The sequence below is a fragment of the Nothoprocta perdicaria genome, unplaced genomic scaffold, assembly GCF_003342845.1.
Source record: "Nothoprocta perdicaria isolate Ctin4 unplaced genomic scaffold, notPer1 scaffold_74, whole genome shotgun sequence".
In the NCBI taxonomy this organism is placed as follows: Eukaryota; Metazoa; Chordata; class Aves; order Tinamiformes; family Tinamidae; genus Nothoprocta; species Nothoprocta perdicaria.
This window is the reverse complement of record NW_020456021.1, coordinates 1,757,831-1,781,302: the sequence shown is the minus strand read 5'-3', so window position 1 is coordinate 1,781,302 and position 23,472 is coordinate 1,757,831. Positions and strand designations below refer to the sequence as shown.

Here is a 23,472-nt window from a genome sequence, read left to right as displayed (position 1 = left end):
CTTGAAAATAYGTATAATATTTTCAAATAAGACAGAGGAAAGTTATTTGTCTCTATAAAGTTCCCACTAGTATTGCCTTATTTCAAATTATAAAATACTCAGTGCTTCCTGTTGCTTTCTTCTGCTCACTAATACTCACGTAAGCTATTTTAATTTAGCAAAGTTAAAGCCTGACAAATAGTTTAACTCACTCACCATTCCACTCACTTTATGAGAGAAGCCTGGTTTATTTGATCATAAACAATAAAAAATAATTCTCTTCTGCCATTTGGCAAAAACTTTGTTAGTATTTTGACCATAGTGAAATACTAATATATATCACTGTACAGATCCAAGCTTCTTGTAAGTAGTAAAGAAAATGGAATAAGCACAATATTAATAATAAAAAATGAATCATTCCGTTAACAAAAGATAAAAGCTCATGAATTCACAAATAATCCCTTTGAAAGTCGCATTAGCGGAAGTAATAGCTATGCTTAAAAAGCAAGTCTTTAGCCTTACCCAATAGGCCTTGAAACAATAATTTCAACTTGAGGTTCTGATTTTGATTCTAAAATAATGTTGTAAACTTCTTCATTTGTAGCTCCAGGCAGGGGTTTACCATTCCATTCTAGAACTTCATCCCCTTGAATTTAAAAAGAAGTTTATCTCGTTTCCATATTCTTTTACAATGAAGTGCAAAACATTCATGAAACCAAATGTAAATAAMTTCCATTCCTCAAATGAAATAAATTAAAATACTGTATTGAAATCAGAAAAGGTTTGGAGTCCCTTTCAAGGCTCCCTTCTCAGAATACTGCTACAATTTGTAGAGCACAGAACATGTTAAAGAAATCATCTCTGGAAACATTAAGTATTTCTGAAACAAGGTAGCACCAGTTACTGTGTTGTGAAATGAAAGAATGGTGCTTTTTAGGAGGTCTTTTATTAACAGGTAAAAATAAACACTGCAAAACAGGTTTATCGTTGAAGATGAGAAACGTGAACATCTAATGTTAAAACTTCTAAAATCATGCATTTTATTACAATTTCTACTCTATGCATTTTGATTTTCTACAAAAAGGAAGCTTTCATTGTCCATGTCAAATGAATAAAAAATATAGGCAAAGGATGAATCAATGTCTCCTGAGCATGCTCGGGCAGATGAAGACCAAAACAATGTGAAGTTATTAAATAATATTCTTTTTTTGAAGTTTGCCATCTAACATTTAAATACATACGTCCACTGCATTGTCTTTTGGCATTATTATGAAAAGGAGGAAGTTTTTAAATATAGTTTCTAAGGAAAATTCAGTATATAAAATTAAACGGCAGGGACTGTAAGGTAAGTTTAAATTTCCATATCCCATCACATACAGTGGTCAAAACCTCCACAACCACCAGTGGCACAATTTTTTAAAATTTTATTATTATTTATATTTTTTATATTTCTTTATTGAGAATGATTTCGTATTTGTGAGATTCAGTGAGATTCAGTGAGAGTAACCCTACAGGTGGAACTTTGCTGCTTTCTGACACAATAAAAAACAAGTGATAGAACTTGGGCTCATTAATAAGCCCAGGAAAATAATTATAAAACCTGACATTCTAACTACCAAAACATGCAGCTTTAATTTCTTGTTATGTTCCAAGACTGTCATTCCTTCAGCTCAAACTGCCTACATTTTGATATTTTAAGAAAATCCATCTAAAGAAGAGCCTAAAAAGGATCACATCAGTTTACAAAGCATTTCAGCTTTCTTTAGCACATAAGGATTTGCAGTGTACAATGAAAGCTGCAATGCTTGCTTGCTGAGGGAAGTTTAATTTTCCACTACAAAAGGGAATAATCATTTAACTGAAATTAATTTAAAGATCTGGTATATTTATTACATAGTCTTATCATTAGAAGTGGAACAGGTAGTGATTCTAGATATTTATGAGAAACTTGATTTAAAATTCATACTGCTTAGTGATAACATTCCCAATTTCTTTTATGATTTCTATTACGCATTTTAAAGTTAATAACAGCTATAAACTAATGTGACTATTTTTGCTTAAAAAAAATCTGACTTTTTACCGAAAGTTAACTTAATTTCTAAACAGGCATTAATTTCATCACAGGCATTAAAAAGAACAAGTTTTGCAATTCTTATAATTTAATACCAAAAAGCAACAAATAGATATGCTAAATTTGTARTACAAATAGAAGAACACAGTTTATATTTGAATTGCACAGCAACGAATCTAACACATTTTCAAGGAGACAGAATAAATGCACCATAGCTGAGGACTCTCTGGAGCCACTTGTCTGTACWGCTGTTTTAGAAATCTAAGCAGCTTTTTCACTTAGGACAGTCACTGGCAGAAAAAAAACAGTTAAAAAATTTATCTCCAATCTGACTAAGCATAAGATCCTCATAGTGGGAACGTTAAATAATAGAAGCGGCCCAAATTGTGCTKGCAAATAACAACTTAAGGCTAATTCCAAATGGGGATTTAGGTGTGATGACACTCCTCCTAGTTCTAACCAGATAAGCAGCAACCAGCAGATGTCCTTTTTATTTTGTTCAGCTGAACCAATTCTTGGTCTCTTATGTTACCTTTTTCATCATTTTGCGCCCTGATTTTTCCTCTCTGTGATATGAAAACAGAGAAAAACCATAAATGGCAGCAAATTCAGGTGAGCTGAGCTCCCCAGTCTCACATCACACTGTGAGAGCTCCAGCCCAGAGCTCCAGTAGCCCAGAGCTCCAAGTGCAAGGTGGCCAAGGAGCTGTTAATAATAAGTAAAATAGTAAAATCACTGTAGTGAGTGTGGTTGCTGCAATGAGCCATTTTAAAATATGTTTATATTGTTTAATTTATAGAGTGTGACAAGCAGCTCCTGAGATGAGATAACAAGCAAAAAATTCACTGGTGGTTCGCAGTACTGACACCTCAGCACTAACACATAATGCCTTGTGTTTTGTTCATATATCTAAGCCACTCAAGGAATAATAAACCTAATAAAATAAATAAATAAAGTAAAAGTAAGCAGTTTTAGCATTCTATAAGGGCTTGAAAAACACGTTTCTGTGTTTATAAAATATCAGCATATCACATACCACTTGATTGAAATGAATATATATTACCAACTGCATTCCTAAAAGCCTTAATTTAAGACAATGTATTTCGTGTGCAACTGCTTTACTTACCCGCTCTGAGATGTCCCACCACATCAGCCAAGCTACCTTTCTTCACTTTGGTAATGAAGGCACCGAGTCGTCCTAATTCTGTCATTTTTCCTCCAACAACCTGCATAAATGATAAGTTTGTAAGCTTCCCAGCAACAAGCCAGATATCATATCAAGCATAAATCTAAAATACAAAAAAAAAAAAACCCCAAAAAAACAGTTCTGCCCTCAGCAGATTACATTGATAAAATATAAAATCAAAAATATTCCCTTGTTGATATGGTATTATCTCCAGCAATTTTGTGTTTCATCAGCAATATCCTCAGTAGAATTTTATAATAAAATGCATCGGGGAGCAGTGGTTCATTAGGTATTATTTCTTCATGTTTKCATCCTGTTAACTACTGGGAGTTTTAACACAGGCACATACCCCAAGAAGAGGCCTACCTCTCATCCATGTCTCAATCTGGAGTCACTCATTTAATTGTAACTAGCTTTCTTGAAATAAATTGTGCATTTAACACACCCTCAGCTATCTTCACTGATATGTTTTACATATACCTTCACCATATAAACTCCTTCACTATGGTTAGGTGAAAGATATGAACAAAAGGATGAAATAGATTCACATCAATAATTTATCTGTGTAATGTTCAATGTTTACTAAACACAAAATACTTTAAATTTTCTCAGCTAATCATATCATTTCTGTATCATGCTTTACGTGAGCTAAGGGACGTATTTATAGTTAGCACTTCAAAGGCAAACATTGACTGCAAACCTTATGAGATTCTTAGTACTCAGCAAGACAGCAGTATAAATTTCATGTTAACATTTATTTACCTGGTTTATACCTACTTTTGTCTGCATGGAATATCTAGAACTTGAATTAAAGGGATTTAACAGAAAAAATAGGGAAGGTATACTTAAAAAATGAAGAGATATGTGTATAGAAAGTCTCCCTGTGTTTCCAGTCCATCAAGCATGTGAGCTGTTACAGCTTCCAAYATTTGTTTCTTCAGCTCAGGCGGTCTGTACTGGGCTCCAGTGGRGCTCTGTTTGCCTCTGGTCTAATTTTTCAAGTGCTTATAACACTATATATGTAGGAAATAAATACTGTCTATAATGAATATGAGGTAAAGGCTTTTCCTTTCCAGTATTTCAAGGAAAACACCCTGGAATATTTCCTCCTCATATTCAAACATCAGACTGCATTTGCAGTCAGACTTTAGGTGCTGCAGCTTCCATAGACACAACACTGCAGGAGRCAGTTGTGGTGCAGGCGCAAGGGCTGCTCTCACCAGGATGGGTGACGTTTTGTCCTTGAGCACAGCAGCAGCTGCCCAGCAGCAGCTACAGGCACTCAGCTAAAACCTGAGCACATACCATATGACTACAAATACAGAAGCAAAGATGCAGTGGAAACACGCTTGGAAACAAAGGCATGTAGTATTCATGAGATGGAAGAATGTGGGGCTGGGCAATAAGAAAGTCTAGAGAACTAGGACTGTGTGTCAGAAAAGGGAGATGAGTGGTCACCACCTCCCATTCTCTACTCACATCCAAAGAGACCTCTCAGTATTGAGGACTACCTCATATTTTGAAGAAACAACAGTATGTTGAATAGCATATGGAATATATTTTTGCTAAAAGAGAGTATAAATGGAAAGGCTTCTGATTTAATGTTAGAATTCGACATCTTAGGTCAGTGGTAATTTCATTCCTTTACCAYACAGTCCCTTTACTACTTACTTTTAGCCCCAGTAATGCACCTGATTCCTTTGGCATGGTTGTTCTCTTGTTTAGAATAACACGTCCAATTAAGCGATCTCCTTCTTTAGAAGGCTGCCACGTTACTGGATGCTGTCAAAAAAAATGAGCAGCAGAATAAAAAAAAAAAAAAGAAAATAGCATAGCATGTACACACAAGAACTCAATCTACATTAAAACTCAGTTAATCTTTTAGTATATATTTTGATGAAAACCTCTTGAGTTCCAAGATACTTAAGTCAAGCTTTCACATACTATAAATAGAATCAAAGCTCCAATAACAAGAAATCAAAGTTGAACTGAAATAATCAGTAAACATTTTCATTCGTATATATGAACTTTTTTTTTAATCAYTTTCTTACCGAACTAATTGGAGATGTTTCCCTACTGTGCCACGTGGCAGGATCCAGCCAGTAATAATCCAAGTCACCTGGAAGAACACGAATGGAGAGAAATGCATATCTCTCAAACAGAGAAAGGTGTATGAATGATTACTTCTCTCTATATTACTTTTGATGTACAATAGTCTAATCATACAAATTCAACACTTGCATTATGATTCAAATTAACTTAGACATATCAGTTTGAAAATATAGCATACATACATACATATATATACACACACACACAAGGCCCTCTGTTTCTTTTTGAATCACATATCCAAATCAGCTGGGATTCCAGCTCTTCTTCAGTTTGCCCAGTCACTTCCCAAGGATGGATTCCAATACAGTGCATTTACATTCTTCCTCCTCCATCTCCATTACAAACACACTGTGCTACAGCTAATAATAACATTAAAGAAAATGCTTCACAGAAAAGGCACCTAGCGAGAGTTAAGGACAAACCAGTGAACCAGTTTCAATAACTCATAAGGGAATTAATACTGTGCAAACAAGCACTGTGCACACGGTGAGGGACAGAAGATGAGAAATAATAACAGGACACAGATTACAGGGTTAAAATAGCCACATAAAAAGAACAAACAGTACAAATAACAAATACAAGATTGGAATCTTCTTCTTTTGAGACAAACTTCTATAGTATGTTCATTAAGAATATAATCAYGAATGAATGTGTGCAGAAGCCCTGGATCGCTGGGACTGAGGAGGACCAAGGCACATCAGTGCCGAGAGTGGCGGCTGGGACACTGAGGGCTGGCTGAGGAAAATCTGGAATTTTTTATTCCTTTAGGCATTATTGTGGTGTAAGAGCGCACTGCAATAGACAGGTAGAAGGATTGCTCTTTTTAATACTCTCTTGAAAWAACAGCAGTATATAAAAGTTTGATCTTAAGTAATCTAAGTGATGCTTGCGATCTTTTTCATGTGTGAAAAGAAACAGTAAGCTATTCTGCTATTTATTACAATATCTTAAAAAAAATCAAAATCAAAACACTCACCTCTCCCTGCTGAAGTCTATATCCAGTCCTAACTCCTTTTGGTATTTTTTCACCCTCACTTGAAAGAATTTTGGTCATCTGAACTGTTAGCAGAACATTTACCATGACTGCTTTTTGAACTCACAGTGAATATTTTCTTTTAAGTCTTCAAATTATGTCCCAGAATCTAGCTTTCATTATGGAACAACTCTCCCTAGGCTCTTCTAATGACTCTCCTAGATCACTTAAAAACTACTAGGTAAAAATGATCCTTTCATTAAGGTCAGGGACTTACCTCAGATATACCAGYTTTCACACTTAATATATTCTATGCCTTGGGAATCCATACTGTATTTTTTTATGTACACTGTATGTAACAGAACTTCACTATTTTATTTTAGCAAATACAGCTCTATAAGTACAGTTACATTGTTACTCTTACATGTGCACAACCAACAGTAGTCCAAACAAAGCAGGAATTAGAAAGAAGAAAATACAAATCTGCACAAAGACTCCACCATTTTTTTCATTCTCTATTACTGTTGCTGCTCTACCTAATAGCTATTTATTTATGCCATTCCGGCACTGCAGTATCCCAGAGGTTAATGTTTTGTTTAACTACACATAACTTCACTAAACTAGTATTAGAGGTGTGAAAATGTAAGAGCATCATTTCGGGAGTTCATATTTTCTTAAGAACAAGCAAGCTATAAAATGAACTATTCACAGAGTCCTCTATCCCTGATAAAAATCACTACAAAATAATTAATAAAGGCAAATTTAGGATGGCACAGAAAAAAAAAAACCCTTCTTTTCTAATGATTAAATTGTCAATTTATAGGCTTGGTCAATTTTTAAAAACATCTTAGTGCCTTACATTTACAAATATCAAATAATTAAATATAATAGAGTGATACAAACATAAGATATAAAAACATTGTATCATTTTTGCTGTACATTATTGATATACTTACATAAAATATATACAGAAGTACCTCAACACTATTTAGAAAACATGTATAGTTATAATTCATGCTTTACTTAGGATTGACAGAGTGAAATATGTATACAGTTATAAAACCCTGTCCCATACATTATCCCAAAGGAATAATTCAAAATGTTGTATGCTGTCAGAAATTAAATACTTTTCCTATTCTATCATATTATCCTGCTGCTCAATGCACACTGGGGCATAAACTGATACCATCATACATCTAATTTACCAAATACATGAAGATATGAGACAATCATATTAGGTATTTCTTGAGAAATGTTTGGTGGTCTTCAATCTAATTTCAAGATGGGGAATAATAACTTGATTTTTTTTTTTTGTCAGCAACATACATGCCTTCAAAATAGAGTGAAARCAAAATTGGCAGCACTGAAACAGCGCTCCCTTCCAAAATGCTTCCTCTTCAGCAGCACTATCCATAGCATAAGCTAATGCTGTGGTCTTGTGTGAAATTCTGCACAACTCCTAAGTGCTAGAAATGACAGCCTTGTCTCTGCTGCAAAGCTGAAGTTTTTTTGCATGAATGTGCACAGAATACAAGAAATACCATTGAAATAATGTATGACTAGTCACTGCTTTCCAAAGAATCTTGAATACTGGAGGTTAAATGCCCGAAAACATTTCCCTGGCCTTAGACTGTGTTGAAAGGCCAGAGGTATTTGCAGAGTCCTATTGTGGTGCTTTGCTCMAACCCAGGTGCACCAGGTCTGCAGCAGTTATCTAAGACCACAGGCAGGCAGAGCCCAAGGCTCAGCCTGCCTACATTAGAAATKAATTATTAATGAAATAGTTCTACCATGTCCCTAGAAAATTTGCACTATTATTTTCAGAGGCTTCATCTAAAATTAAAGTGCAAACCACCTTCCTAAATTAGACAGACTAGATCTATCTACTAGCAAAACCAGCAGGCATATATGCTGTTTGTATCTATTAACTTTGTTAAATTACAGATTCTAAGACAGCAGGTATTCTATACATAAAATTAAAAAAAAAAAAAACTTATCAAAAACCTGGAATAGTCCTGCTATGTCTTCCTCAGATCACATGGAACAAGATCAATATTTTATGAATGCTGATAATTTTTCCCAAAGGAAAATCAACAGAAGCCATCTCTCAAACTACAGCAAGTTAGGACAAGACCACCCTATGAATAGAAAAACTGGAAATATCCTTAGTATGTTGTTACATTTGGCTGCTATAACACATGTGATAAATCATATCATTAAGACATTAACAGTAAACCAACGAAGCAGATGTATGCCCAAGAGAAAAAAAAAAGTAGATAAAGCTTTTTTATCACTTCAAAAAATAAACTCACWAAAATAAATTAACAATATAAACAATGTATGTTTAAATTATTACAGTTAAAGTGCTGACCAACCACAAAAGGAGAAATCACATGAAGTACCCTGGCTTGACACAGAACCTTCACATCTAACGGGCAAAGGGAGAATTCAAAAAGTTCCTTATTGCCTATTTATCCAGGAAGCTTCACAAAAAGTTTGTTTTATCCTTGATTTCAAACCAACTGACTCCATACACCTGCAATCAAGAACTTAAATCCTTGCAGAATGAGGTCTGTGTTTTAACATTTGCACAGGTCAAGGACTGGCTCACTCATGTGGTATTTGGGAAGAATTTCCCATGAGTATGAAGTTGAGATCTTATTTTGTACAGAAAATATGTAATTGAAATGGACATGAGCTACTCATACAGGTCCTAACCACTGAATGTTAGCATACTGTAAGACTCCAAAATGTAAATAAAATACAAGTAATCCATTTAAGTGACCATTTTTGTTTAATAGATAATCAAATTTGTAAAATGAAAAGCAAGTTATTTTTTCGAGAGTAGTRTAAGCTTATAATTCTGGATACAGAGATACACATCTATCCTCTAAATTAAAAGCCTGAACAGCTGATAATAATTGTTCTCATGTTATGAAGCAATCCAAGTACTTTCAAGTTTGCGTAGTTTAGCTAACAGATGTCTCCTTCCCCTTCCTCTTCTCTTTGTTTTTGACTGGGTTTGATTCCCTTTGAGAGAAARGTGGTAAAAGGAACTTTTAAAAAGCCCACATGGCAAAATATTTTTAATTGTTTCCTTTTTACTGTGGAGATTTTAAAATGGTTGAATAAGTGTTAGCTGTGAAAGAAGATTGTACTTTAAGTTAGGCCTCTTTGTATTTTTTCCCTGGCAATTTAAAAAAAAGATTCAAATGAATACTTTCTATCTTAATATTTGTTAAAGATTAATTCACAAAAAAATTACATAATTGAATATCCAAAGAGAAAATAAATTCCTCCCAGGCTCCAGGGCATTTCCTATACATTGCTAGTAAGGCAGAATTTTACCTGGGCGACGTACATGAGCAAAGCTGTGATGCTGGGACACCACAGCCCAGGCCCTGCGAGTCCCGGGAACGAGATCCCAGGGAGGTGCTGGTGTCCTGGAAGACCCTGCTGCACAACAAGCGRGTAACTAAAATGGGCAAGGCCCAGACTGACTCGTTTGGCAGATCCTTCASTGTGCTGCACTGGAGGGTAATCAAACATGTTCCTCTCTCCTGTTCAGAAGGGAATACTGCAGGACAAAAGTCTTGGAGTGCATATGAGTGATCACTGATACTAARAAAGCAATCAGCTTCTTGATCTTTGCCTTCAACCAATGGAGGAAAATTGTTAAGAGTATGAAAATAAATCTGCTTTATGATCTTTAAATAAGGAAGGAGGATGACCATAGAATTCAAAACCAAAAAATCTTTAGACTTAAAAAAAAAAAAAATAGAGAAAAAAATGAAGCAGATATTACGGCAAAAGAACTCCAGGAATTATGGAAGTTCTTCAAAAAGCAGTGCAATTGTCAGCATCATTACCAATCCAAAACAGAGGAGAAGTACAGAAAATGAGTGACTAAGCTAGCCATGCCTGATTAATTTTCTAGAATATATACAAAGCAAGGAATGTTATTTATAAGCAAATAGCTTAAGATGACTGTGATAGAGTCCCGAAGCATGCAGGACAAGATCAGAGAGAGGTCAAAATACAGACTAAATGTAACAATCAAGGGATGGAAAGATGATCAAGAAATCATCCCGCACTATGGGAAGAGTTAAACCACAACTGTCTTTCAGCAAATGATACCTAGCAGACTATGATTCTCTGTCCTTTTTATTTTAAATGACAATTCTCATAAAAAGTATGAGGAACTTGACTTGACTTGAARGAACTTGACTAAAATCTCAGCAACAATTAACCTCTGCAGAAAAAAAAAAAAATAAAAAAAAGGATTAGATCTTCTGCCAAAGTAGGAAAAGATGAGGTCAGACTATCTAAATAAACTATATACTGAGCTAATTCACTTCACCCTAGAGTACTTACAGACCTGTCTGAAAGGTCTCATTGATCTCATTGCCAGGAACAATTCTTTCTGAGAATTAGTGGAGTGTGGCTCAAGTTCCATAAAACTGGCGGGGCAAACACCATACCTACTTTATAAAAAGAGGGAGAGAAAGAAGGCTAGAAATTTCAGACAGCTCAGCTTAGTATCAGTTCTTGGAAAAATACTTAAAAGGAAAAGAAGCACCTACAAGACATTAAAATAGTCACATCTACAGGGAATTTGTCTGTAACAAATCAACCTGATTTCGTGTCTTACTGCTGCAGTAAGTTTGTAGATAGAGAAAAAAACAGCAGATACCATAAATCTTCWGTTGGATAGTTTTGTTCTTTTTTCACTTGCATGCCATGTTAGTATCCTGCCAGAGAAACTGTTCAAATAAAACTACTAGAAGGCAGAAAACTATTTTAAAGGGCATGTAGCTCATYATAAAGAATAAAAGATGTATTAACAAAGGATGTATTAGAAAGAGAGAAACAAAGTCAAATAAGTAAAGATTAGCTATGCCAATAAAAAGGATCAGGTGGATTTACGAGACCACAGCAACAATGGGAGAGGAGAGCAGGCAAGTCTGGCTCTAAACCAACACCCTCGCACTTGAGAAGGCAGCAGGGTTGGCCACAGGCCAGRGTCAGTGCCTCGCCTGCCCACTTGCCTGCTAAATACCTCCTCAGGTCCCATTGCTGGAGATATTGGCGTTTTTTGATGTTGCTGTTTTGGGGGCAAAGGTGGATGCTTTAGTCTGCACCATGGTTTGTCTTGCGGGCACCTTGAACCCACCCAGCTCCCTAACATGACAGTGACCTTGCTGACAGACCAGTCCCTCAGTTTCTCACCTTACAAAACACAGCTTAATTTTCAGAGCTGGACTTTTGGTCTAACTGAAGTGTAGCTGTGAGTGATATGAATGAGATCTCATTCTCATATTTGAAGGATATGAATCTTAAGACATTTTAAGACAACATCCAGCTCTGCTAAATCCACCCTGTTCCCTAGGCTGGCGATGTCCCCAGTGCGACAGCAGCATCGTGGTGCTGCTGTCCGCAACGCCTGCAGCACAGCCCCGAAGCCTGAAGTTTGCAAGAGGTCTTTAGAAGACAGTTTAGAGCTCTATACCTCAGTGAGTACCATGAGGAAGAAACACGGTTTCACCTTCTTCATGTGGTTCCACACAACTTACAGGAGCAGGAGTCTGTGCAAGGCTTTGATCTTGAGCAAAGACTTTCTCCGGTCTTGTCCTTTAAATTCTAYTCATGGCTAAGGCTGACCCTTTTCTCTCCAGCCCTAGCAGGGTCTTTCTTTATTAATATTCCTACCTCTCAGCTTTTACCTACCTGATTGCAATTCGGCTCCATGTTCTCTAATGCATCTCTCCAGATTTTGCCCTCAGTATACCCTTCTAAGGAAAGAATTTCACACACACTCTGTTAACTAATGTAACTATAATCTCAGAGAAGGTAAAGCTTCTTCCATGACTTCTGCCATCATAAAACCTTTAGGATTCATTTTTCCAAGTGAAAAAGTTACTTTTCAAACTTGACTTTTACAAACAGCATTACCAACTATGTAGATAAAAGTTTTAAATGTTCTTGGTTATTCTCAACACACTGTATAATAACAAAGGAATCAAGGAACTTTTCAATTGTCAGTCCTCCCTCTTACTTCCCCTTATATTCTTCGTGCTTTAACTTATTATTCTGAATGCGAGTTTTCTCTCTTTCGTTTTTTGGGGGGGGCTCTTGAGGAGAATCCTGATGTCCTTCACTGGTCCAGAAAGTGCAATGCATTACATGGTGATCCAGACTCAATATACAAAACAACTGTATGTATGGTTATTTAGTATAGGATTATATTATTATAATCACAACTGTTTATTATGGTCAATATATGTATTTCTATATTTTCTGCAATATTTTTTTCAAAAATAATATGAAAAATAAACATAACAGAAGTATATTCTATTCTGAATTTGTTAAGCCTACKAAATATACTAACCAGAGCATAATTCAGGGCGTTTAGGGAATGCAAGACATATCAATTATGTTCTCCCAAAAAAAAACAGTTAAAAATAATTTACTTGAATAATTATTAATTTCCTGAAGGAAATTTCTATTTTTTTACCAGTAGTTTCCAACATGCAAAATATTTTAAAGACAAATAGAATGTTATTACTTTTAAGAACTGCTTTTTTTTTTATGTATGCTTTCAAAATATACCTCTGTGTTTGAAAATTCACACCACGGAACATCATTAATGTTTCAAATTAYATCTGACATAACATATAATCTGACATATCTTTCACAAAATCGACAAGCAAATAAAATGTTTCCTTATTCCTAGCTTAAACTGAACATGTTACAGTTAATATTTTACATTCAGAGGACCCAACATTACCACTCAAACTATAGAGACAAATAAATCTCTTCATTAATAATATATAAGTTCAGTATTATAAAGCCACTTGTTTACCTGTCCCTGAATGCAACGTATGGAGCAGAAACTGAAGAAACCCAGCAAACATAGCAGCATCAGCAACAGAACGGTTAAAAAATCACAACTGGCATCTAGCACATTGCTGAATTCCAGCCTGCGACTGTAGCAAAGCTGTAAGGCAATCCAACATCCACTTCTGTGTGAAGGAGATACAAGAGAAAAAGTCCCTAAAGTCCTTGCGTCCTGATCCTATGCCAAATGACTCCGCAGCGTCCAATATCCTACAGCAGTGACACCAAACAGGGCTCCGAGAGCTCTTGTCATCCAAGCAAATCTCTGCAGTGTAGTGCAAGCATCGATTACTGCATTGCTTCATACGTGCCCACTGCAACGCGAAGGACTTTCAGTCTCTAGGAAGAGCTAATGATTTTAGGCACCCAGAATTAACAGTCCTCAGGAAAGAGGACTGAAAAAGTGCTGCTGCTTCTCTGGATAGAACAGGAAAGGAGGTTCTTGGCTTTGAAAGCTTGCAGCGTGCACAAGCTCAGGCACCTGAGCAAGCAGTACTGCTGCTGCAGTTATTATTTGTATGCAGCAGCATTATACTGCTGAATAAGTTTTAATAAAKTGCATAAATAAAACAATCATGTAAAGCTAATCCGTTATAAATTACACACAACTTCTCAAGCAGTAGATTTGCTTCTAGTACACTGAAAATACAATAAGCCATAAAAATTTATTTCTTATAAACTTGGGGATGATTTAAATTTTCTCTTACATAAGTGTGTATGAAAATATCACTTTGTATAATARAATATTTTAAGTAAAAGAGAAAAACAGTATGCATATCATCAGATGTGGGAAAGCCAGATGATTACAGAATTACATCTAATTATGTTTTCTGAAAAATTTAACAATTTCCAAACCCTAGAACAATAAAAATACTTATCAGAAACAGTTTTGTTTTTCACTGTGAAAATATGCCACTCTGCGGTATATTTAGATACTGTAGGACTTTGGAAAAAAAAGAACTTGAGACTAAAATGAGAGAAAACAGAATATAAAAGAAAGAATAAAAAAGTATGATGAACTAACCTGTTTTAATTTCCATCCAAAAAGAAAGAAATGATGGATAAAAAAAATGCTTAAGTTAATAAGAGTTCACAATTCTCCCATCTTTAATAATACATAGACTAATCAGTAATAATGAAAATTTATTTTTACTCAAATAGTTTAATTGTAATTCCTAGTGACATGATCAAAACCAAGGCAGTGCACATTGCCTCTCCTGCACTGCCTCACCTGCCACAGGGTCAAGAGCAAAAGCCATGGCTGGCAGCTCAGGGCAGGGCTGAGGCTCGGTTCATCGGCAGCACAGCAGAGACACAGCACAACCAAACGCATCCTCAGCCCTGAACATGTCCTTGTTAGATCTTATGAARTAGGAAGATGCCCAGCTTTGGCACATTGCAGCTGAAGGAGAAGAGGACCGTCTAGCAAAAATCAGCCAATGGTTGGGTTTTCTGCTGAAGCTGGAGGACATTTCTTGCAAAGGGAACAAAAGAAATGCTATGTCTAGCGTCCTGCAGTCTTTCCCGCACTGGTCCTTCTGCACTTCTGCTTGTTCTGTCCTACAAGGGCTGGCATCAAGGACTGTGCTGCCCTCTCAGAACAGAGTTTGCCTGGACACTCAGTCTTCTCCTTACCTCACAGCTGGTACTAAACATCACAGCTGGTACTAAACATGCAAGGCCGTTTTGCCATGGCCCAACTCACCAGATAAAACATGCTTTGTCTCTAAATTTTCTTGACTTTAAGTAGAGGTTTTAAAATGTTCCTGGCATGCCCATATCATACATGTGTTTGTGAAAAAAAAWWAAAAAAAAGCTTTTCCAAAATATTCATTATTTCATTTRGAAATGGTTTATGTCCTGTGCTATTACTGAAATGCTCACTGTTTGACATTCCCCTAYGTGCCAGATATGCATAACCTCCCTGCTCCTCCACCTCCACATCAAGCAGTCCGTGCAACATCAATTCTGCCCATTGCTATCACTGGCCAGGAGATCTGTCTGCTTCCTAAACAGCCCTGGCTTACGGTGTCAGCATTAGATGCATTTGGGCAAAGCAAGGCAAGAGAGGAGCAACAACGTCCTGAGATTGGAAAGGGCCCTTTGCAGAAAGGACAGTGCCACCAACTGCACTGCACACCATAAGGAGGGTTCCATGCAGCTTTCCTCCAAACCAAAATGTTTACACTACTTTTTGATGAAAGAAAAGGCTAGAGAATGACCATTCAAGCCAAGCATTAATACAAAACCAGGAATTCAAGGATCAAGACCATGTTTTAAGCGGAAGTTTTAGGAAATTAGTGAGAGAGAGAGAAATTAGTGAGAGAGAGAGAAAGCTCACAAAGGAGAAAGAATCCAGCTAATAGTCTCTGAACTTGAAACCCTAGTTACAACAGAGTAGAGATTTTAATATAATTGCAGAGCTGTTAGCCATAACATTAGGTGTTGTTCACAACATAATCATATTGTTACATTCACTTACCCACATGAAAAGCCGAAGAAAGAATATTTACAGAAGTTGTTCCTTGTCACAGTATAAAAATAATTGTTAATGTAATTTTCAGCATCTGACTGTAGTAATTATAGAAAAAAAACCCCTAAAAATGCTACAAATTCAAATGAATAAGAACAGTAGAAGATGCTGTAGACATACTAGGTTTTTTTTAGAACATCCTCATATAAGAATATGGGAGCTTCTTCCTCTTCTTCRTGTTTTATTTCTCTTTTAAAGGAAGAAGCAGATAATCCAGTTAATAGGGTGTATAGGAAAACTATTCAATGAGGTGATGTGGACTGGAGACAACATTACTTTCAGTTGTTTACGCTGAGATAAAGACAATTTTAGCCCTGAATAATCAAAATCAAATGTTTGTTTATGCAATAAAATTTCTCAAATTAAAAAAAAAAAACCTCTGAAAACAATACTGTGTGAATTAACTAAGGAGCTGAGTGCTTTCTCTGTTTCCTTTCTTGAGAAATCTCTAAGCACTAATCTCGAAGTTATTTCAGGTGGCATTCAGCAAACTGTCTGAAACATCTCTTAAAGAYGGGAATTTTCAAGAACATTAAGATGGAAATGATTCCAATATTAATGGAGAAAGCTAGAATAAGTCAAATTYGAACTCTGGTACTTTAACTGGCTATACAGTCATCTTATGTACTGCATACCTCTTGGTTAAAAGTATGGGACTGGCACCTTTCAAAATAACATAAGACTTTGTTTTTTGCCTTTGTTGAGCTTCACTAAGCTCCTGTCAGTCCATTTTCCAGCCTACTGAGATCCCTCTGAAAGCGGATATATCAATCCACTATATCGATCACTCCRTCCACTTGCTATCTGATCTTTATGATCCAGTAATTTCACAATACATCTATCAGCTCAGTTACTTCATGTATGAAAAGAAAGCCAGCATCTCCTTGGGTTCATTATTTTCATGATCCTCCCTGCCTAAAGAGAAGCTACTTATATCAGGTCTGAGAACATCAGCACTGAGCTGTCGGATTTACAGATGACTTCCCCTAACATTAACAGGGAAATAATTGATCTCTGTAAGGAAATATATTTTGTGGAGTATATYTCTTTGCAATCATGACAATACTTAACAAATTATCTTACAATGCCTAAAAGAACATCTGATGGACATCATTTTTTTCAGACAAAAGTCATTTTAAGTGACCTCTAATTCAACTTTGCTCAGACATTCATTTTGATAATCAAGTCAGATAATCAAGTCAGAACCTATCAGTAAAATAGCACCTGGTATACATACACTAACTTTCTAATTTAATATGCAAAAGTTTCAAAATATTCTTTTTTGTTACTAGCTTCAACTACTACTTCTCTTTACAAGAGACAGATTTTTGCAAATTCTCATGCCCTAATAAACTAGAAATGTGAAAGATCCATATTAAAAGTGCCTTTTCTGTCTGATACAGGGTAAACTGAAATGAAGCACTAGTATGTCTGCTGTACCTTTGGTAGCTAAGCTTAAGTATGGGCTTGAACTTACAGAATTCAATTGCTCAAATCACTCCATGTAGTAACATTGTAACCTGTAGGAATTGCTCACAGGTTCAAAATGTCTCCAATCTGAACCTGAGTATCACAGTCAAAGGGGGAGCCAAAGCAAATCAGTATTATTAAGCTAGAGGGGCAATCAGTAAATTTGGTTTCCAAAAAAAAGGGGGAGAAACAAACTATTGTGATACTGTCATAGGATCTCTGATTTGAGTCACCTACATCACATAATAAAAATGTCTTAATACAAGTCCTTTCTATCCTTCCTAGATTTTTTTCTCCTATTATAAAACATAAGTCAACGCATGTTCTTAACCAATTTATGTTACAGGCTGTGATTGAAAGGGTGAAAGACATCAAAATCTCACCGGTTCATTCCAGTCCTCTAGTTCAGGTCACTTTCTAACCCCTTAATTCACATATCCCTCTTTTGTTCCTCTCCATCTACCTCTTTGGAAACRTGTCTTACTTTCCAATTCCTCCCACCGGTCRGAATCCTCTTCCCAGCTCTAAAGGAATTTAGGAACATTCACACAGCCAGGGTATCTCTGGGTTTCTGAGAGCATGGTTTCTTTCCACCCAGGTCTGAGAGAAAGGCTTGCATCTAGAGGAAGGCAGTAGGGACTCCAGTCCACTTAGGTCCAAAATGGACCTACTTGACCACGTGTCTCACAGTGATGTCTGTACGACATTAAGTCAAAYGCACTCACTTCTACCGCATTGCTGTTTTAATTAGAGGCATCTTTCTAAAAATAGAGCAATTAAGTAGAAATACTGCTATTTCCCAGTTCATAATTAAAATAARTTTGATATGTCTACAATATGTAGAATCGTAACACATTTGTATTTTATGAAAGCTAGAAAAAGTGGGTTTTGTGTTTCAGTAATTTCATTGTTAATGAAATGAAAGGGTTTTAAAATTCATTTTCTTGCAGGAATACCTTCATTTCTTTTTTCTGCAATTACTGAAGTAAGTAGATGTCTCATATATGCAAAACAAACCTGAAGGAAATGTCAGCTGCTAATATAGGGGAACAGAAGTCTGGCAGGATACCTCTCTCTTATTTAACCTTTCTCATTTTACATTCCAGATAAACAGTGATGTTTTCTACCAGCTCTGTATCTGATTTCTTTTTAATTACCTTGTATAATTTTTAGTTACAGCTATATCACATATGACTTAAAGACACTTCTGAGTCTATGCTATTCATATGTGCTTCCTTAGCAATTAAAATGCTAAGAAATGACAACATCGCAACTGGAGGAAGAATTTGACCCTTTTCTGCTCAGAGCAACACGAAAAGGACTTGTAGAAGTCACTTTGTCCAATCTCCTCCCTTCCCTCCTCAAAGCAGCTTCGAAGTTGGGAGAGACTGTTATTCTGGGCTTTATCTAGTCAAGTATTAAGCATCTCCAAAGACAGAGATTTCAGAGTCATTATGGGCAAACTGTTCTAACGTATTATGAATTATGCTAACTATCTAGTTACAGATAGTTAGTGCAAAAGATGCCCTATTTTCTTAGATGGTACAAAACGTTCATCTCGACCATATGTTAAGATAATGAAATGAGACTCTGTGTAAAAATATATGTAATTGTCATATATGTTACATATTATATATTACATATTACATTAATAACTTACAATATTTAGGCAGACACATTTGTAGGAATGACTTGACTAGGAAATTGGTTGGATCACCATCCTTCAAGTGCATTTTTGTATATTAAAATGGTCATGCTGTCACTGTAAGATCAATAAAGCAGACGAGCGCAACTGTGTCCTCACTGAATTCAAAATATTATCTGAAAATGCATTTTTAGAGAGAATATTTATGTATTAGTGCTTAAAAAAACAGATTTAAACCTAGAGATTAAAGCAGTAGTACTCTATCCGTTGAGCACATTATAAAAGGCCAACCCCAGTTAGGTACCATTTTCTTTTAAAAAAAAATATTAAAAAAAGGCTTTAAGAGTGAGCACATCATTTGTTTAAGCATTTAAGCATTGCCATAAAATTTGTTCTTAATCCTTAAAATATTTTTCTAGGTCAATGTAAGATTAGGCCCATGATGACACAGTTACAGATAAGTGATATTCTGACAATTCACCCTAAATTAATATCATTATTATTATTATTAAAAAGCAATACAGGAAAAGGAATACTGATATATTTGATTTTTAAAGGAAGCATTTGAGGAGAAGTCAAAATGTAAATAGCATATCTGTCTGTTAAAAATACTGCTCACCAGCAAATCTTTCAGAAGAGGAATGAATGTCTTCCCAAATGTTTACTTTCATTGCCTTGCAAGAATAATCATTCTCTAGGGCAATATGATTTAAAATTCGGAAACACGAACAGCCTAATCAACTTTTTGTGTAACTGATTTCCGAGCAGCTTGTCCATAGACAAAAGCATGAGGCAGCCCAATGTGATCTGCTCCTACGTGCTAGCTAAATTACTGTTCCCAGCTGGTCGTTCTGCCCACCTGCAAGCAGCCACTGCTTAATCCCAAGGAAGATTTCACCGCTGGCAAATCGAGACATCTGTCCCATAACAGGTAACTAAAATCTCCCTGTATACTGGTAAGGTTCAGAGTTTTTACATCAAAAAAAAAAAAAAAAAAAAAAAAAAGGTAGAATTAGCAAACACTATAAAGTGTCTACATTTATTTTAATTTCCATTTGCAAATGGAAATTTCTGAGGTTCTGTTTATCTGTAAGTACAAGTCACCTCACACTAATTGTATGTAAAGTCCGAGCCCATAGAGAAAAACCAAATTGTCTGATGTCTTGAATGTTTTACTTACTAGAACCCTGAGTTCTAATAACACACAGGCACCCTAATTCATACAAACGTGCGTGCATATACTCACAAGCAAGTACTCCCCCTGAAAATTAGCCTTACTGATACTATAAAACCAGTAAAATGAAGAATTTGAGGGCAGTTGCACATATTTTTGTGGCTTTTCTCAAAGCATTCTCGACCGCTCTCCCATTAGGTGCAGCTGCTCAGGATCTGGGAGAGATGTGAAACTCCCCAAACACTGTCGCTCCACATTGCTGCCCCGCAGCCTTTCTGAACTGTCTGCTCCAGAGCTTCTCATGTTTTGTTTTTAATGTACTGTCACAACAGACAATAAAGCAAATTGTGACCACTGCCTCTTGCCCACTCCTCATTAATCTCTAATGATCTTGTCCGCTCTTCATTGATGTCTAATGAACTCATAAATGTTGCACACTAAATGCTTCCGTTACATCTGCTTGCAAATTGTTAAGCTATCATATTGATTACCCACAGCAAAAATTCCACTCTATCAAAAATTTCCATCTCGCTCAGGAAAAGTACTCAAGGTAATGCATACAAAATATCCCATCATGCTGTGGGCAAATAGGAAAAAAATATATATGTGACTTCTTAACCAGGAGCATTAGCGAGCTTTTCCAAGCACTGCTGTAGTCATCATAGAGGCCTGTACTTGTAAGCTCCTTCTCTGTATTAATTTGCCTCTCAGTCCTCAAACAAAAATATCTTTTTGTTGCTCTGCTTATTATTTCTAAGCAAGTAAAACAGACAATGACTAAGTGCTACTATTGAGCTGTACTTGTTAATGTAATTTGCATGCCTGGAATATATTCCTTATACTGTCTCCAACACAGAATACACAAGACAATGTAAACCTGTATGTGGAAAAGCTAAGAGAGAGGTTAGATCTAAGAAAGGCTTCTGCAGTATCAGTTCAAATGGGAAGGGGAGTTTGCATTTCCAGGCTTTCTCTTTTATAAAAGAGAAACTGTATTGCAAAGTGTGACAGACAAAACAGGCATTTGACAGCTCCATCTAGTGGCTATTTAAGCTCAATTTTAACAGTTAAGAACAGGTAGCCTAATGGGTTAAAATGAGCAGAGTATGGTGCTTGATTTTTTAGCTTTTTTTGTCTGCTTGCTTTTATAGTAATGCTGAAAAAATATTCTTAGCACCTAGCTTTTTTAATAACATAATATGCAAGATACTACTCTCCAAAAACAAAAAATATTTGTGAAAAATTAGTTAATTTCATAAATGCAGTTAAGAAAATATTTTTTATATTTTTATTAGCTTATTAAATCACTAAAATTATTATTAATTTTATTAAGTTATTAAATCACTACTTTGAGAAATTAATGATTTAAATTTACATTTGAAATTACATTCACATTTAAATTCACATTTTCAGGGAAAGAAAGATATCTACAAATACATTTTTCAGTAAAAGAATCAAATTAATAGAAGACAAAGCATTAAAATAAATATACTCAGTGTTATCTGAGGGTATAATAAACAAATGTCTGTTTCAGAAAGCTATTCCTGCCCTAAGAAGGAAGGCTCCTAAACATCTTTGATTTTTAAAGGGAATTCTGCATGCAAAGAAGTCTGCCGTCTTAGAAGAGTGTTTCCCATGGCTCTTCCAAAAACACAGAGAACTTATATACTTTAAAAATACAGATGAAATAACTTGACCAAGTTGCTTTAAATGGATTTTTTTTTTTTTTTTTTTTTTGAGAATATTAACTACTTCAAATTCCTGCTCACATTGCCAAGGAAAGACCTACCAAGCTGAGGATTAGATTTCAAAAGCTGGAACTTTAACCCTGGAAATGAATGTTTGGAATTAAATGATAAAATACATGTAAATGTGTTAAAATTAGATAAATATATTACATATTTATTTGTCCCTTGCGACATGTCTGAAAATTGTCTTAAATTGCATATAAAACTAAAAGGTAGCTAAGAAATATAACTCTTTCACTTTATTTATTCCTGCACTACATATAGTTCCCCAAGCCAATGGAACAGCTTAAGTTAGGACATATGTGAAACCGGTGCTTTTTAAGTCATCAAACTTAAACATAGGCTTAAATTCCTTACAGAAATGCATTCAGTAAAATAATCCCATAATAGTCCTAGCCCAAATGAAGTGTACAGTGTAGAATTCACATTAGACTGAAAGAGGCACTTAACTTAATGTTCAAATACTTCCAAGGTATTATCTCCCTTCCCTTAAAAGGCAATATGTGGATTTGGAAGTTCAGATGAGCTACACTGCCACTGCATATTCCTCAACTTGGAAAAAGGATCAAGTTAAAGCTGATCAAATATTATGCATATAAGGGACGGCAAAGCTACAGGTCACAAGGTAGAGTGTGTTGGTATTTACTTTTCCAAGCCATAAAAGGTCGTGTTTAGAGACATGAAGCAAAGGTGAAAAGAAAATATTCTAAATGAAATGTATTATTGGATGTTGCATCATAGCTGGAAAGCATAATAAAATAAAGCATAAAAAAATAAAGCATAATAAAATAAAGCATAATAAAATGAAGGCCTAAAAAATAATACCGCAGGTATGCATTTATAGCATAGCATCACAGAACGCTGAGACTTATAAAATGCTCTTAAGGCTGAAACTTTTAACAGGTGGAAAACTTTCCATATACTACTTGAAGTCAGTCAAGGAAATGAGCAGAGGGACATATGCACAAGGGTCACGATATTTTAATAAACTAACCATGCATAAAGGCAGAGGCTTCAAGTGCCTTTGAAGCAACTCCTTCAAGTTTCCTTTTTAAAATATACAGAATATATTGAGTACAGGGAGTTTATGAACTTATTAATGGTTATCCTAGCAGCAGAGAATTCCCAGCTGTCTACTGTGTGCATTAACCAATTAATAACTACCCTCAAATTCGCATATGTTGCTTGCAGGATGTSTATGCACACAGTAAAAGATTCTCAAGCAAAAATTGAAAAAGGAGTAATAGGATCATCTACTACATAAGTATGATGTTTTTGCACTCTGTTCTGAATGTGATTTTTTTTTTCAGAGGTTGGAGTGAAGGGTGGTTTGTTTTGAGAGCCTTTTACTCTTTTATGCAGTTTGCAAATTGTGTGTATTTTAGCTTGAATAAGCAAGGGAATACAAGAGCTTCATCACATGGAAATGGGCCTTCTTTTGATAGCTGGCCAAAGGCATCAAAAGGTGGTTACTTTACCAGTGCAGGAAATACAGCCCGTGAGGCTGTGTAAGAGTGACACCTATTTAAACACTTAGTACCAAGTTTAGTATCATCAGATGAACTGAGACAAGAATCACCTTGGATTCCAAAGCTTATATATGGTGCAGTAGCGGGGAGAAGGAAGGAAGGAAGGAAGGAAGGAAGGAAGGAAGGAAGGAAGGAAGGAAGGAAGGAAGGAAGGA

The 23,472-nt window shown here is 35.7% G+C and overlaps 1 protein-coding gene across 41 annotated transcripts in view; it reads right to left on the bottom strand.

Annotated features, from left to right (window-relative positions):
• The window catches only part of LOC112957610 (regulating synaptic membrane exocytosis protein 1), a 192,057-nt gene that overhangs the window by 128,038 nt on the left and 40,547 nt on the right, over positions 1–23,472 (bottom strand). For 36 of the 41 annotated variants that reach the window (XM_026051286.1, XM_026051288.1, XM_026051287.1 and 33 more), the window contains exons 5-8: positions 5,288–5,355; positions 4,908–5,018; positions 3,177–3,276; positions 502–625 (exon numbers count right to left, since the gene is read on the bottom strand). In XM_026051286.1, the coding sequence (XP_025907071.1) occupies positions 502–625; positions 3,177–3,276; positions 4,908–5,018; positions 5,288–5,355 (403 nt within the window). Of the gene's footprint in view, positions 1–501; positions 626–3,176; positions 3,277–4,907; positions 5,019–5,287; positions 5,356–13,183; positions 13,568–23,472 lie in introns of those variants that run through there. The other 5 variants (XM_026051327.1, XM_026051320.1, XM_026051321.1 and 2 more) reach the window with 1 other exon arrangement.